An 18,117-nucleotide genomic window follows, 5' to 3' on the forward strand; every position below is an offset into this window, starting at 1 on the left:
TATAACTCTCACCACTCATCAAAGACAGAGATTTTTACAGAAAGCCTCAATTGATCAAAATTCAGAGAATGACTGTGAAGTTCCACAGTGTCCATTCACTGTATGACTAAACTTGTCATCTAACTGTGGTTTTCTTGTATATAAAAATCAGGCTGTTTATATAACAATTGCAGTCTTGCTAATCTATTCTCCAAGGAAGTGTAGAAGTTCTGCATCCATGTTTATTTTGAGAGCTAAGAGTACTTATAAATAAGTAATGTTAAAACAGGTTTGTGATAGAAAGCTACAATGTGTTCCATTGAATGATACTCTATCATGCACCATTGCCTTTACCTAACTTTTTAAAATTTAAACACAGCATTTCTATAAGGTATTACTATGTCCATCTTATAGAGAAAAGATGAAAGTCAGAGAGATTAAGTTAGCTAAAGTCATACTAGTAGTTAGCAGTAAATCCAAAAACTTGAGCCAATTTTGTTTTCCTGCAAAGCCTGTGTATTTCCTATAGGCTTCTGTACATAGCATGTTGCCTCTGAAATATCAGCAAATTAGAGTTATTATATCTTTTAAGATGGAAAAGGACTGCAAATTTTCTGCCCATTATTGTGATCTCTCTCTCTCTCTCTCTCTCTCTCTCTCTCTCTCTCTCTCTCTCTCTCTCTCTCTCTCTCTCCTCTGTGTATGTGTGTATGTGTGTGTGTGTGTGTGTGTGTATGTGTGTGTGTAATACATGTGTTTTTGAGTGTGTTCATGAGATCATATGGAGCTTAGAGGATAATTTTCAAGGAACCAGTCTCTCCTTCCACTCTGGGTTCCTGGGTTCAGACACAAGTCATCAAGCTCTCCAAAGCAGGCTCTTTTACCTTCAGAGCCCTATTGGCAACACCAGTCTCTTGGTTTTTAAATGGAGAAGCAGTAGATAAGAAAACAGGTTTTATTAGCCAAAAGGAAGATAACTGCTTAGTGTTGTATTTGAGGCCTATCTATTAACTTACCTGCCCATTGATCTTTCCAATTAGGGACTTTAAAGGTATGGCCCTATTCTAATTAATTCTAATGAAAAGTACACGTGTCCCAGGGGATTAAGACAGTCAACATGTTGCAGTGTGGGAACAAAGTTGATGGAGGGATATTTGCACAAGCAGAAGACGTGATGAAGCAAAGAGATCCTAGTTACATGATATCCTTCAATTAAGCTAAACTTCTCTTAGGGGAAAACAACCCTATATTATATTATATACTCCCCAGCCACATTTGGCATATGATTGGCTATTTAATGTGGAGAGGAGTCCAAAGACTAAATGCCTCATTCATTCCAGGAGAAACAGTTCAAGGTGATGAATGAAATGCTAACAGTCTCCTTGGGATAAATCTCAAGAAATTGTAGGTGAGTAGAGTGGCCTTGTGTCTTTTGTTGTAATCACAGTGTGGAAGGGAGCAAAGATTTGCTGAGTCCTTTCATGGAGAACTACTGATTTTGGCCATACAATAAAAATGGATCTATTTTGACATGCTTGCCTCGGGCATATACCTCGAAAAACTTCAGGCAGACAGTTTTTCTTCAAGTAACTCTAAATTGCTTTTCACATTTCTATTTTATGCCTGCAGAGGGAACACACAATAAATTTGGGTAAGAATGTAGCAGGCAGAAATCAGAGTTGATGAATTCCAAGCTTACATAAACTAAGGTCCACAATCCTGTGTGCTTTTCTTTCTCCCTGTCAGTAGACTTAGTAAAACAAGACAGATGTTCTGAGTCCTTCTAACTCCTGTCCTATTACTCTGGGATTTTGAAGACTAGGCATTGTGATTGCTTTGGTGAAATAGAATAGGATTTAGTGGGTTAGAATGTGAGAAGGGAGAGAGTCTGAAGAGAGGAAGGCAGCATATCAAACAGATGCCTTGTGTTGATAGGAGATATGAAAAGGGAAGATGTACAGATTCCAGCCTTAAGCAGGAACCAACAAGCAGCTACTACATCTTCTCATTTCTGGAAGATACTGGAGGAACTCAGGGCCCATAGCTATCCTGACAATGAGAGGTTAATCCCCAACAAGGACCAGAGCAAATACTTTCAGGTTTGACTTAACACTCACCTTTATATAGTGTTGACTTTTTAAAATTGCAGAACTTTACTGAGTCATACATTGTAGATATCCAGCACTCTGAGTGCCTGTCTGACCTTTTTAAGGTACAGTCATGCTTTTATGTGGCCTGAGGTTATATCACAAATATATTTCTTTTCATTGTTTCTAGTGATTACATGGCCATCTAACCTGATAATATCAAATAGTATGTTTAGCTCTACTCCAGGTACTGGGAACTTAAAATTTTTCATGTAGTGCCCTTTTCTCTTTCAACTGTTCACATCTTTCATCAAACTCTTCTTGCCTTTGAAGGTCTGTGTTCAGTCTTCCCTCATCTGTGAAAGTTTCCTTCTCCCTCCCTTCACCCTGCTCCACTACCAGGAATGAAACCAGCCCCTTTTCTTTGGTTTTTTTTATGGCTCTTTGTACTTTTTCACCATTATAAATATCAAGACATCTTAGATATATTTGAATTGACATGGCCATTAAAGTAAGAGGTATAATATTGCCATACAGAATTAATAGCATAATAGTAATATTAATAGTAATAGTAATAGTAATAATACATATATTACATGTTCTTTTAAGGTAACAATTAGGATTTATACATAAAGGATACAGTATACCCAAGTGTATACTGTTATGACTTACAAATACAGAAGATGTGTACCTTAACAATAATGTGATGAACATTTTGGAATAATTAACATTTATTTGCCATCATATCTTTGTGTGTATATTTTTAAAAAGGAACAAACCATGACCTTTATGGTGCGCACATACACTCTCTTAGGAGAAATTTTGTGTTACAATACATACTTTTCTGAGGTTGTATGTCTGGTCATATGATTACCCAGTCAGTGTGTTCCTTACTGTGTATATTGCCTGTTCTATGTGACTAAGAGAATTGAGCAAATGGGCTATTTATATTGCCATCTTAGTGTTTTAAGTAGTATATTTTAAAAATTCTGCTTACTACATCTTATGGATTTTAGTTATTGTCTCATTTTAAAGCAAAGTATTCCAAAGATTGGCCATCGTCAGTTTTAGCACATCATCCTGATTCTGGGTACAGCATTCCTTCTTGATGATTCCTCAGCCTTCCAGCATCCACACAAGAGCAACAGTGTTCTTCTGCTTTTGTTCTCACTTTCTAATTTCTCAGGATCAATTTGTTTGTTTAACTTTTGATCTGCCTGAAACTTAATGAAGCGTATGATTCAAATTACTTACCCTAATTCATTCTCATCTTACTACTACAGTTTTGCAATATTTATTGAAGTGTTTCAATTAGAAGTGTTTATGTCTTTGTGTGTGTGTGTGTGTGTGTGTGTGTGTGTGTGTGTGTGTGTGCGTGCGCGCGTGTGCTCTAACCTCCCTGAGATGTTTTTTGTAAGAATTCAAATTTGGTTCTTTGTTTTCTAAAATATGCTAATTTCTTTGATTAGTCTTTGCTTTTTTTTTGGTTTTTATTATTATTATTATTATTATTATTATTATTATTATTATTATTATTATTTTACAACACCATTCAGTTCAACATAATAGCCACAGAATCCCCTGTTCTCCCCCTCTCGCCCACCCCTCCCCCCAGCCCACCCCCCATTCCCACCTCCTCCAGATCAAGGTCTCCCCCGAGGACCGGGGTTGACCTGGTAGACTCAGTCCAGGCAGGTCCATTCCCCCCTCCCAGACCGAGCCAAGTGTCCCTGCATAAGTCCCAGGATTCAAACAGCCAACTCATGCAACGAGCCCAGGACCTGGCACCAATGCACAGCTGCCTCCCAAACAGATCAAGCCAAATGACTGTCTCACCCGTTCAGGGGGCCTGATCCAGTTGGGGGCCCCTCAGCCTTTGGTTCATAGATCCTGTTCTTCCATTCATTTGGTTATTTGTCCCGGTGCTTTATCCAACCTTGGCTGGAGAGATGGCTCAGCCGTTAAAGGCTAGGCTCACAACCAAAAATATAGTCTTTGCTTTTGATCCTGATGCTAAACAGTGTTTTATATGGATGGCTTTGCAATAAAGTTTAAAATCTGAGATGATTTTAACCTCCATCACTTAAAATAATCTCATAACATTTTTGTTTTCTTCTTATAGGTGAATAATATCAATTTTTAGTTTGCACATATATATTCTGAACTTGTAAATTTACATCATATGAAATCTGTACTTTTGTTTAAATAATATTGTCAGATATATTATGCCTTTCTATTTATTCAAGTCTTTATGTCTACTGTTATAATTTTATGATTCATTTGAATATGTTTGTTTTGTTATTATTACATTTTTCAAAGCACTGCTGAACTGATGATGGCATCTCATGTATAAGGCTTTCTGTCATAGGTCACTAGAAGAATGTAGACACAGCAAGGGTAATTGATCTACATTGCATTTCTTCTCTTCAGTATTTATCATAACTTTTTTGGTAAAAAATTCTATTGAGATATAATTCATATATCATGAAATTCATACATCTAAAGTGTGCAATGTTTTTTAGTGTATTCACACTTGCACATCTATCACTGTGGCTATTTGTAGAACATTCTCATCATCATCCAAAAATGAAATCCCATACCCTTAATTTTAGCACCTTCAAGACCCTGGAAAGAACTAGTATACTTACTGAAGCACACACTACAAAAGGACTTTAACTATATGCAAATGTACATATATCGGGCATCTAAATATCCGGTAAGTACTTTATTTATATTTATTTAAATTTTTAGAGATTCATGCAAGAGCATTGTATCTACATCACTCCAGCTCTTCCCTCTGCCTTTCAATACCTTTCATGTCTCCACAATTCCATCCAAAATTCATGACCAGTTCCTTAATTCTTATTATACACACACACACACACACACACACACACACACACATCCTTAAAATAAAAAAAAAACAACAAAACCCCCAATGATCCAAATGTGTTATTTAGTGTAGTATGTATGTACATGTGTCCATGATTGATTGCTGGGGATTCAACAACCTATGTGTGAGCTTGTCCCTGGAAAAAACTGATTGTACCTCTCTCAGCATCTCTTCACACAAACACTGGACTTTTTGGAATTTTCCCTGTCCACATTGGCATATCAACTGGTGTTGTCATTATGCATGTCTTGCTCACGCAACCTCATCATTGGGATTTCATGGGTGCAGTTTCATTTCCATATCTAGATTACACTACCTAGTAGCAGGTATTCTGGTATTCTAGCTCTTACAATCTTTTCCCTGAGCCTTAGGTTTAGGGGTTACATTGCAGATTTATCAGTTGTGGCTGGGGCCTCTGCAATACTTCTTCTCTGAATTTTGACAAGTTATGGATCTCTGTTATAATCTCCATAAAGATAGACACTAAATTTAAATAGTCTTATTTTCAACTTTAGATAAGTAATTGGGTTTCAGAGAGGTTGATCAATTTGCTCAGTCATATTGTTAGGATATTACTAGATCTTTGGGCACACATTTTGTATTTTAAGGTCAGGAGGAAATTTGGAAAGCACTCCCATTAGGCTCTTGCCTCAGTGGTCTTCAGTGACTTACAAGAAGAACAAATACCAATAGAACATCTCTGGTACCGAGGGAGGAAAAGGCAGTGAAGGGCAGAAAGGTTTGTAGAGCACAGATGCACATCACCATAGAAATTTGCTCTTGCTACTTCCCTTCATCAGATATTGAGAATGGCTGGTGACCTTTGAACAGTATGACTCACAGAGCCATGGGAAATTAGAGAGCAAAGCTGCTAAGAGCTTCAGAGACCACCTAGTTTAGCTGTTCTGTTTTACTGACGAAAACACTAGGGCCTGCAACAAGCTAGCAATTTTCTCCTGGTCATATAGCTGAAATGCAATGACAGAGAATTAACTTTCACTCATTATTACAGGAATGAATGCACCAAAGGAGAATGTTCCCTCTAGAATACCTTCAGAAAACAAGTTGAGAATAAATAAAAAATGCTATTGTATAAAGAGCACTGCATCCGGCCAGAAGATCTGGGTTTCAACACCAACACTGCCAGTCATTTACTGACTCCTTAACCATGTCATTTGTCTTTTTTGGACGCTTGTTTTTTACTTTAACTAAAAATTAGTGGGTTGGAATAGATGAATTTTAGAAGCCTGGCACTTAGTAAACACTGAAAACACTTTAGTGAAGACTTCTTTAAATTCCAAATGCTTAGTTATATTTAGAAGAGTCACAGCGAACTGCCTAACTGAAGAACAGAAAAAAGGTAATGAACTTTTTGAAGAATAGGTACTGTAAATGTAAATGCCTGTACGAACAAGCACAGGAATGCATTAAAAATACCTATAAAAGGTCACTTCTTCAACAAATAGGAGTGCCAGAGAATTTCCAACAAGTAAATAGTCAAGACACATCATCCAAGGTAATAATAAACCCGCTCAGTTGTCATCATGACAGTAGTTAATGCAGTAGCATGTGTGGATGGGAGTATCAAATCATTCTTTTATAAAAGCCTTACTTTTTATGTTTATTTCCTTTGGGAAAAAAAGCAATTCAATCTTATTTTAAATTCAAAAAAAAAAAGATTTCACAGTGTTTTTAAGACTGGCAGTCACTTACTCATTCAAGTGTACTTATTGAATGCTTACAATGCATGCAGATACCAAGGCAAAGAGTTATCCTAAAATGGGAATTTTTAAAAAAATGACACAAGAATGTGAGAATAGCATTGAAAGGAAGCTGACTTTCTTAAGATCTCAGGTATGTGAAGAGCCTAGAGCTGTGGGTTGAAGTCGTCACAAGTTGAAATGCTCACAGTGGAGTGGCACGGCAGATGATGTGTGTGTGTGTGGGGGGGGAGTGGGAGTGCGCTCTGTAAGCAGGAGCTGGAACAGGCAGCAGAAACGAGCATATTGACGGGTTCTTCCTCCCTCTCCCACCTTCTGAGATAGAATAATAGTAGGGATCTGTTCCATGTGTATTGTATCACGCTTCAAGAGTTTACAGAGCGCTTCCACATTCATTATCTTCTTTGATCTTCATGCCAACCCTCAGAGAGGAATAGTGGCTGTTCTTTTTTTCCGGTTTCAGAGATGACAAAACATGGGACTCAAAGCAGTTGTGGGTTTGTTTGTTGTTTTTCACCATCAACTGACAAAATAAATTAGTTCCAGGATTTTAACCCTTCTGTTTCTTTCTGAAATCAGCTTTCTTTCCACTCACTCCTTCCCCCTCCTGTCTCTCCATTTGAAGGCAGACATGGAGGAATGTACCATGCAACACCACAGCAGCAGAAGGCAACCTAAAGAGTTTCAAACAAAACCAGTGAAGTGTTAGTACAAGCACAACTGGCAGGCCCCTTTTCATCTGCTCTGACAAAAGGTGAGTGCGTATGGACTGGGAGGATGGCATGCTAAGGGAGTGGAGCTTGTGGAGCCTGAAGGTTTATATTTTAGCTAGTCACTGAAGGCTCTCTTCTGACTATCTGCAATGATATTAATGACATACATGATGCCTCTGTTTGTATTCAGTGAAATACGGACAAGCAAAGCAGAAAATACATAACACAAATATGAGTGGTTCTGGAAGAATAGAGGACATAATTTAGTAAGTGTTTACTACGAACCAAGTAGTTAAAAAAATAATGTCATTGAATTTTCACAATAGTTCCACAGCATAGATGCTACCCTTGTCCTTTTACAGAGTGAACTAAAGGTGACATAGGCTGAGTCCTTGGTCATGGAGGACTCAGCCTATGTCATGCAGGATCAGAAATGTTAACTGTTATCCCAAGTAATAAACCTATATCTTCTGATGGATTATAATTACAGAAAACATTCTCTTTTTAATTTCTGGGATTCAAATCCAGGGTCCCAAATCTTTAGCATTTATCTATATGTTCTAGTACTGGGACTTTCCTTTTAGGCAAGGTTGGGATCACTCTTCTGCAGTCCTTTTGTCCTGCTCCTAAGCAAACTGAGGAACCTCCTCTAGACTCCATTGCACCATGCTATCCAATGATAAAGAGGGAATGAGAGTTGGCTTAGCTTCTATACATGGAGATGGAGCGGCATAGATGCACACATTCTGTTGTCTGATCTTTACCTAGGGCAAGGGCCTGGTATCTGTGTAAGGTACCAAGATGGTATCAGAAATAGATTGTGATTACAAGAGTGAGGGCCAGAACCTAAGTACTCGATACTATCTAACACCAACTAATTTATTATTCGGCACTTTGCCTAGATACAGCTGTTCACTAAGTGCACTTGGGAGTCATAGTTAATTTTGTACCTGCATTCCCTTTGGTTTAGGAATAGTCAAAGGAATCCTAGAGCAATGATTGAGCAGCTGAAATGAACTCTGAGGGATTTGCCCTTTTTTGCCCTTTCACAGGATGGTACCTTCACATTTGCATTCAACATCTTGTGGTCACTTGGGGGTATTCTAATGCCTTCATTGAAAAGATAACCATGGCTTTGGAAAATGCTTTGCTGACCAACACAAATAGTGAGTAACGGTGACTCCTCTTATGTCAAATAATGTTTCAGGTTCTGAAGGTGTGGGGATAGGTGGTCTATCATTAAATTATCACCTATTTGCCAGTTTATAGTCTTATTTCCATTCCATTGGCATGGGAGGAAGAATGAGATATAATTTGATTGCACCTTATTTATTTTTTGTAAGAATGTGTAGTTCTGTAAGTATAAACCCTCACTTATTCCCTTGACAAATAGTATCAGGTCCCATTTCCCTCCTAGCTCTTTGCTGCTTTGTTCTCTGCTGAGTTTCATTAATCCTTTTTTGCTTTGCTCTTTCTCTTCAGCCTTTCCATATCACATATTTTATCTGGAAATGGTACTACTATATGGAAAGGGCTCTGATATGTGACTATAAGAAAGGGGAAGGGTTGAATGGTGTCCCTGATTTACGTATTTTAAGCAGGACTATTTTACCCATATCAGCTAGTTTTCTCTTATTTTCTCACAGCATGTCAAAAGAGTTTTTAACAAGTCAGGAGTGATTCTCAGTCACATCAATGGAGAATTCATCTGCAGAGACTAAATTCATCCTACTTGGAATGACAAATAACCATCAACTTGCAGTCCTACTTTTTGGACTCTTTTTTGTTATTTATTTCATCACTGTGCTGGGGAACCTAGGCCTGGTAGTACTGATTCAAGTCAGCCACCATCTCCACACACCTATGTATTTTTTTCTGTCGAATCTGTCTTTCCTTGATATCTGTTTCTCTTCCATCACAACCCCAAAGACTTTAGCCAACTTATTATCTCAGCTACAGGAAGTTTCTTTCTTTGGATGTATGGCTCAAATGGGCTTGTTCATAATCTTTGCTTCTGCTGAATGTAATGTTTTGGCTTCTATGGCCTATGACCGTTATACTGCCATCTGTCAGCCATTGCTTTATCATATTACCATGTCAAGAGTTCGCTGTCTCCTTTTGATAGCAGGATGTTACTTTGGTGGATTATTTAACATGGTTGCTGTAATAAGTTCCATCACACAACTGTCATTCTGCCAACCACATGTCATCTCACACTTCTTCTGTGATATCCCCCCACTGCTGGCATTGGCCTGTTCTGATCCCTGGGTAACCCAGATCTTGGTTGTTGGCTGTGGGGGATTTACCCTTGTCACCTCAGTCATGGTAATTCTTGTCTCCTACACATCTATATTCCTGACTATCATGGGTATTCCTTCAGTTTCTGGCAAGCAGAAAGCCTTCTCTACCTGTGCTTCCCACTTGACTGCAGTTGCTCTGTACTACGGAACCACTATGTACACGTACTTGCAGCCCTCTCGGCATGGGTCTCAAGCAGGAAATCAGATGGTCTCGGTGTTTTACACCATGGTGATCCCCATGTTAAATCCTCTCATCTACAGTTTGCGAAATCAGGAAGTGAAAGCTGCCTTAAAGAAAACATTGAGGCACAATCTCTAATCTATTTTGTGTCTCAAAGGATAATAGATTTTACCGACACTCATATTTTGTTCCATGGTTTCCTTGCTTACATATGAAGTCTTGTTAAGAACAACTTCATTTCTCTGGCTAAGTGTTTAGAAGTGATTGTTTAGAAAAGTAGAAATAGTAGGGATAAATTATAGTAAAATATAATCTACATTTTCTGAAACAGTTGTTTGATGAGAAATATTTAAGAAGGAAATATCTAAGTTTGTGACTATCAATATTTTAGTCTGACTGGTGAACTTATATAACATTCGTTAGAACTTAAAATAATTTCCCGATAATAGGGATGTTAGAAAACGTTTAATTTTACCATGTGTTACAGAAGAAAGATGAAAATTGGGCTGCAAATAACATTGTTCTTTCATGCATTTGCTTACATCAAGGACTTGCTTGGTGCACTAAAGGTTGAATTAGAGTCAGTCTATATCTGTGCTAAAGATTAAGTAGTCTCCTTTCTGTTTATTGTTATTGACTTTTGTAGGGGTAAATTTTAAAAATACAAAATAGAGAGGACACACTAATTAGAATTTCAAGATCCTTTACAAAGGACAATTGATTGTTGTTTATTGAGACATCCAGTTCTGAACTGCAACTGTAATTGCTGCATGCAAATTTTGATTGGAACTAGACCAAGTTCATTGTTACTATTGAATATCCTTTCAACAAGAAACACAAATGTAAATATAACCCCAATTAACTCATTCTTCCATGGCTACTCATCAGAACTTACAATTGTGCAACAAATATATGGCCACTGTTATGTTTTCTAAATACATGGAGGAAAGCACTTGCATGGATTACATGATGCCCTATGTTTCATCTTTACCCCCACACATCAGAAAAAAATTCCTGTTCATAAACCATCTAAAGAATATAAAGCCTTATTTTTATTTTATAAATGAGAATAGAATCCAGGAAATTGTCCAAACTCTAACAACTAGCTGTGGAAAAATAATTCTATTGGGTCAAGCTGCAAGGAGAAAGAGAAAATAGTATTTAGTTGGAGCCAGGGATCACGACAGATACCTGAAATCAAAGCAGTTGGGAATCAGAAGCAGCAGCAGCACAGTGAGTTCAGTGCCAGCTTGGACCATATAATGAGACCACATCTTGAAAATAAAGACAAAATAAGCATGCCAAATCCCTATTATTATCAGCAAGTACCAAATCCAGGTAGTATTTATGTGACGGTCAGGTACAATCTTTGAATTCCAATCATATTTTATCTTTAGAATCTGCTTTTAAGAATTGTGTGATCTTAGAAGTCTATTGTCCATGATCTCCTTACTCCTAGCTTTATGAAAATGACATAGTTTACTTGGTTGTTATGACATGGCAATTGTCTGAGAATTCCAGATTTGAAAGTGCTTGGTAGTACCTCAAGCTCACATAACATTTAAAAACCGAACATCTTTAAACCTATTCCTCTTCTTTCCCTGTTTCCCATCTAAGGAAGTGATAACACCCAACTTTTAAAGCCCAATGCTAAGACTTAATCATTGACACTCTCTTTTCTATCCTAAACTCCCTGTATTCAAGATTGTACCACATCACTATCAGTTCTCTCTCAATGTCTCTTGAGTTCATTTTTTCCTCCACCTTCACTGTTCCAGATAAAGATTCTCTCCCTTTTCACCTGGATTAGATCACTAGTTTTGTATCCTTTCTTCCTGAAACCACCGTGGGTCCTATCAAATTTACTTTTCACCTGACAGTCATAGATTTAATCTGTGGTTAATGGTTAATCTGACTGCTGAATAATGTGTAAAACTAGTTAGAAATTAAACTAGTCTGATCATAGTAGCCCTTTCTTATCCACCATACTGCTTCAAATGTTTCCATGTGTTCCCTTTCTGTAAGACAAATTCCACACTCCTAGATATAGCACAAAAAGGTCTCCATTGCTAGTGTAAGCATTAAAGTCCAAGCTTAAATTTCATGGTGTTTTCTATGTAACTTTTCCTGATGTTTTAGAGAGAAGTGAAAATTATCCTGTTTTCTAATTGCACTTCACATGTCTCTTGTAGGCTTAGATGCTTTGATATTTAGTGAAATACTCAGTGATTTACTTATTTTTTTGTCTTGCCTACCTTGCCTGAATGCCTTTGGAATGATGGAAACATGTTTGATTGATTTTCTTATCTGTAATCACAGGCCTAGTATAGGTCCTGGTTACTTAGTAAAGGCTAAAAGAAATAAACAGACTTGAATTCACTCACAACTAACCTCCTTACTTATTCAGTCCACTTTCTCCACTATATATTCTGTTGTGCAGTGAAGGAAAAGTTAAAAGCTTACCTCCTAGAACACTAGAATCCAGAAAAAAATCTTTGGGTTTTGTAGATGCTTATCCTTGCCTCATATTATGGAATCTGAACCTCTTTTCCTTCAGCCAACCTTAATATTTCTCTCTCCACCACTACATCAAGTTGATTTCTGTTCTTCTCTAGTCTCTGATACAAGTATGTATTTGGATTTCATCCTGTAATAAAAGACTATCTTTATGTATTGTTCTCCAAATTGGAAGTCATTGGTAACAGGGCCCACAGAAAGAATAGATAATGGTATTTTTTAATATTTTATGCACTGGAACATCTTTAAGATTGAAAGCGTAACAGTGTAATTGGTTTGCCAGAAGACAATATGATGTACCCATTACCTGGCTCTCATCATCTTTCTCTGAGCCATATCTCCAGAAATTCAATGGCAGAAAACACTAGATTAATAAAAATGCTCTTTTTAGAGTATCCTCATGGGAAAAGCTCTATTTTAGAGATCATTCAGCTAGTCAGTGGCAGAAGCAGTATTAGAATTCAGGCTTATTGACTTATAACCTGTGGTCACTATGTACTACTATCCTTTAATGCGGTATGATGCTTACTACATCTGTGAGGATATAATGAAATGGACTTCATAGGATTGTGATGGAAATAGTAAATTATCATCTGTTTTCTTAGTGTGTGAAAATGCCCATTCCCAAATACATGCCTTAAAGAACCTCATAGAATTTACAGACAGCTACCACTTCATCAACTTTCATCATTTCTCCTACTGGAAGTGATGGACCTCAGGGGATATCAAAGTGCTGTAGGTAATGAATATGCCTCATACATAGGACTGGCAATGTAATTTTCAGGACCAGCACAAGAAGTATCTACGAAGATGAAGCCCTTTAAGAAGAAACAGGAAATATTTCTACTAAAATTCCTCAAATACATAGCTATTTTTTCTACAGTCTTTTCTTCAACCTGCCATGCTGCCTTAAATTGACTATTTAGTGTCACACCATCTCAGACACAGAGAAGCTTAAGAAGCAAGTGCAAACACTCATAGGTATTCAGTAACCTTTTATTAAGCCATAGTATAGGTGTGCAGGGTCTACTGAATACCAGTTCCCCCTGCCACCAGCTGCTGGTCAAGAGAACAAGTTAAATGAGCATTTTACCTGTAGAAAGTCCTTATCTGTCCTACCTGCCAGCTCCCAAATAACCATATGGAGACTTCTTATTAATTATGAAAGGTTGGCTGATAGTTTAGACTTGTTTCTAACTAGCTCTTATAACTCAAAATTAACCAATTTCTATTAAACTGCATCCAGCCACATGGCGTGTAGCTTGTTACCTCTCCTCCTGCATGTCCTGCTTCCTCTGTGTCTGGCTGGTGACTCCATCTTCTTCTTCTCAGCATTCTCTCTGCCCTGAAAATCCTGCCTAGCTCTTGATCATTCAGCTTTTTATTAAACCAATCCGAGTGATATATCTTCACAGTGTACTAAAAGTATTCCACAACATTTCTCCCTTTTGTCTAAATAAAAAGGAAAGATTTTAACTCTAACATAGTAAAACTATATACAATAAGAACAATTATTGAGTAATAATAACATTCACAATGTCCACTCCATTCCCAAGAGATGGAGTGGGTGGGTTTTGGTTAAACTTGTAGTCCTATTAGGTATGTTTTCAAGGTTAAACAGAGATATTTTAAATAAATAGGTCTTCAAACACTTCAGAGAGCTACAGAATATGCCATTTTAATGTTTTAATAACATAGGGCTTTCCATGACAGTGAGACACTTCTGCTCCTGGAAGCACCAACCTACTTCGTCCTTTTGTAATATAACTACAAGTTTAATTATTATAGATGATTAACTTCTAACCTGCATTTCCTTACATTACATAACATTACATTTTTAAATGAGTTGCATAAGTACAATACCCCAAACAAGGGTAGAAACATACATTAATAACAAAATAATTTTAAATTTGTATCAGTATACCAAAATCCATACTAATGTAAAATATTTGAGGTTAATAGTTGCCTTTTTAGCCTATATTATATTTTTATATCCCTCCTAAATAGTGACAAACATCCATAACCCATTTGATAACCAAAACCCACCCATCTCTCCTGCCCTTGACTTCCATATTGAAGTTAAGACATTTTAAAAATATATTGGTTTAATTTAGCAGTTTCCATAATCCAGTGTCTCTCAGCAGCTATTGTTTGTTCATCAGCAATCAAAAAAATCAAAGACATCACAGTAAAAGTATCCAGACTTCCTGTGTATTTCTCATCTCTACATAGCTTCTTTTTTATTACTTTACTCTTTTTTAAAGACAATTATTTATAAACTATTTATTTTTATGACTGTATATATCCTTTTTCTTTTTTTTCTTAAGCCTATGTACATTGTTAAACACACTGTAACCTGATTATAGGTTTTTTTTTCTATCTGAATCTGCTTTACTGTGTATCTGTAACTTTGTCTGTCTGCATGAGCAAAATCTTAAACCACTGCATAGCTTACCTCATGGTGAGCTGGTGACTGAAGCCTGCAGTCTATGGTCAGGAGATGTGCCTCTGTATAGTGTATGAGAGACTGTGGGCCTAGGAAGCTGCATTTGATTCCATTTTGTGTGTTTGGAACCGTTTTTTAAGCTTTCTAAGAGCTTATATTAAAATAGGTGCCAAGAAATTGGGCTCCATTTGTAGAAAGTCTTTCTTTATCACTCCAGACAGCTCCCAGATAACCATATGGAAACTTATTAATTATGAAAGCTTGGTTGATAGCTTATACTTATTTATAATTAGCTTTTGTAACTTACGTTAACCCATTTCTATTAATTTACATGCTGCTATGTGGCTCATGGCTTATTACACCTCCTCCTGCATGCCCTGCTTCCGCTATATCTGGATGGCAACTCTGTCTTCTTCCCAGCATTCACTCTGCCCCGAAAATCCTATCTAGCTATTGGCCACCATTCAGATTTTTATTAAACTAATCTGAGTGACACATCTTCACAGTATACAAAAATTTATTACACAACATTTACCTTTCTACAAATAGGCTGTCACAACACACCAACAGTATTTCAAATTTTACACAAGTTACATTAGGTATTGCTATTGAGATCACCAATAGTTTCAACTCAGTCACCTGCCAAAGCAAATATTATGTCAGTGACAATCTGTGGCTAGGATTGCTGTTATCATGTCTAACACTAGTATTTTTCAGCTTTCTTATATGTAAAACCAAGCCTGTCTGTGCTCAAGCTTAAGCCTCTGAGAATAGAGAATGAAGAGAGCACAGGGCAGGTGGGATGGGGTTGAGGGAATCATAGCAAAGAACCTGTTCTAAGAGAGAAAGCGACAATGAAAATAGGACTGCATGCTATTGGAAGCTGAAAGGTCCAGGTCTGCTTGCAATTGTGCTCGTAGACTTCAGTGGCAAAAATGTTCAACATATTAAAATTCCATGGAAATGAGGTTAAACCCCAAGTCTAGTGTCCTTCTCAGCTCTAGGATCTCTACAAATGCCCTATCCCCATGATATGAATCCATCTCTTCTTATAAAGAAGAGTTTCTTTAAAGAATTAGTAGAACATGGGAGTTAAGGTACAAATTCTATGGAAAAAGAGTGTAGCTTGATGGTAGCTTGCTTAAGTAACCTGTACAAGGTTCTAGATTCCATTTACATGACACCAAGAAAGAGTTTAAGTTATAGAGTCAACTTGATAGTCACTGAAATGCTCCCCTCATTTTTGAATTCTGTGGTCTTATGCAAGTGAAAGTTTCTCTGTCTCTTTTATTTGTTAATTAGTGATATTATTACTGTACTTGTAAGGTGATGAAGGTGATATGGTGGTGAAACCACATTGCTTGGAATAATGCCCAGACTTGGTACATCATCAATAATTGGCTCATGCTTCTCTTCATAGCTTGTAGGATTCTAGATTTTTCCAATCTCCAACACAGGAATTAGGTTTGATGTACTATGGATCGTCTTCCAATGTTTGGTTTCAGTGATATTTAGCCAGTGTACATAGCACAAAGACAAATTTAGCCTCCAGATTTGTACAAATTGAGTGGATCTAGTCAGGCATAACTGGTAGGTTTTTCTTTTAGTTGACAAAACTCAAGGTCCAACTTTCTGAGTCTCAAGATCACTAAATTTAGCCTTGTAGATCATTAGCTCAAGTTTTTGGCTTCTCCAGCAGGCTCCCAAGAAGATATTTTCCTCGTTTTTCTCATAAATACTTTTTCAATGGGAACAACTATGTGTAGGAATTTCTGAGGTCTCTTCAGTTCTGCTGTTCCAATGCCAGTCCTTAGGAGTTTGAACAAGGTGTTTCATTCATAGATCATAGGTCAGCTCTCTTTCAGAGGTAGAAAACTCAGCTCAGTGGTTGAAAAAAGATGATGAGCAGTGGAGAGTTTTTATGGGCAGTGAGACTTGCATGAGGAAAGAAAGCTGTGCCTTCTTAGATGTCTTGAGGGAATGAATCCTGCTCTCTGTTTGCATCCATTGATCAGAGTTGCAGACACTAAGCCTTGCTTTCCTGGAAACTGTCTGCACATGGCCAGGCCCTCCCACTCCAAACATTTAAGAAGGCTATATTTCATTTCTTGAGAGTGGGCTTCTTCATATTTTCTCAGCTGGTGATCCATTCAGGTCCTGCTCTGGGTGGTAGTGCTCAGAGCATCATCATCTGGCTCTGGGATCTCTAAACAACCAACTCTGATGAGACAGTCCTCAGCATCTCTGACCTCAGTCCCAAGAAGTCCTCAGGTTGGATCCAGTATATGGAGTACATTGGTACACATAGGAAAGTAGGGACAATTCTGGAGTACTCAGGGTCAAGGACCAAATAGTTCCAAGGTTGAGTAGCAAAGTTCAGATACATGTGCTATTGTTTAAGGCAAAGATTTACTAGGGACTTCTTTGTCCCAGATTTGATGCATCATCTGTCTACCAATGAAGGTTCTTAGAGATAGTAAAATGAAAATGTCCTGTTCATGGAAGAATTTTGCTGACTAGCTTCCTAGGCCTTACAATCTTTCTGCTCTTCCTTCCACAATGGTTCCTGAACCTTGGGGTTAGGAATATGATATAGACATCCAATTTGGAAATGAACACTCCACAGCCTTTCATTCTATGTGTTTGGTCAGCTGTGGGTCTCTGTATTAATTACCATCTACTACAAAATGAAACTTCTTTGATGAGTACTAAGTAACACTTCAGTCTATGGATATAAAGATATAAAGAACTTGGGAGAAAATTTATAATTATATCAATTTAGCAGAATAATACTATTAGGTTCTCTCTTAGTACCTATGACATAGCCAGCCACGGAGTTTTGGCCTAGGCATGATTTCCATCTTGTTCAATGGGATTTGTATCCAATCAGAAAGTGATTAGTTACTGCCATAACACTTGAGCTGCTATCACACCAGTGGGTATAATCATGCTAGGCTAAAAGTTATTGTAGTTCAAACTCCCCTCCCTTCAAAAAAGTTAGTGTTGCTCACAGGATTTATACCTGGCCAAGATTTTCTCCTCTGGTAGCATGCATAGCATGTTCCAGCACCATGAAAACCACTGGTAAGCAACTACTAAAGAAGTAACCCATGTTTGGCACTGGGCTTTTTATTTGATTACTTATGGTATCTTGGAGAGGCATTGCCTCTACCTCTCCCCCATTTTAAGGTAGCTCCATTTTAATTCCATATATATATATATATATATATATATACATATATATAATTCCCTTTATTTATATACATGTATATTATATACA

At 37.4% G+C, this 18,117-nt stretch overlaps 1 protein-coding gene across 1 annotated transcript; it reads left to right on the forward strand.

Annotated features, from left to right (window-relative positions):
• Window positions 1-9,088: 9,088 nt before the first annotated feature.
• Window positions 9,089-10,012, forward strand: LOC102905031 (olfactory receptor 8A1-like). Its single transcript, XM_006995995.1, has one exon. It carries the CDS (start codon window positions 9,089-9,091, stop codon window positions 10,010-10,012), a length of 924 nt encoding a protein of 307 aa, XP_006996057.1.
• Window positions 10,013-18,117: the final 8,105 nt, after the last annotated feature.

This window comes from Peromyscus maniculatus, chromosome X, assembly GCF_049852395.1.
Source record: "Peromyscus maniculatus bairdii isolate BWxNUB_F1_BW_parent chromosome X, HU_Pman_BW_mat_3.1, whole genome shotgun sequence".
Lineage (NCBI taxonomy): Eukaryota > Metazoa > Chordata > Mammalia > Rodentia > Cricetidae > Peromyscus > Peromyscus maniculatus.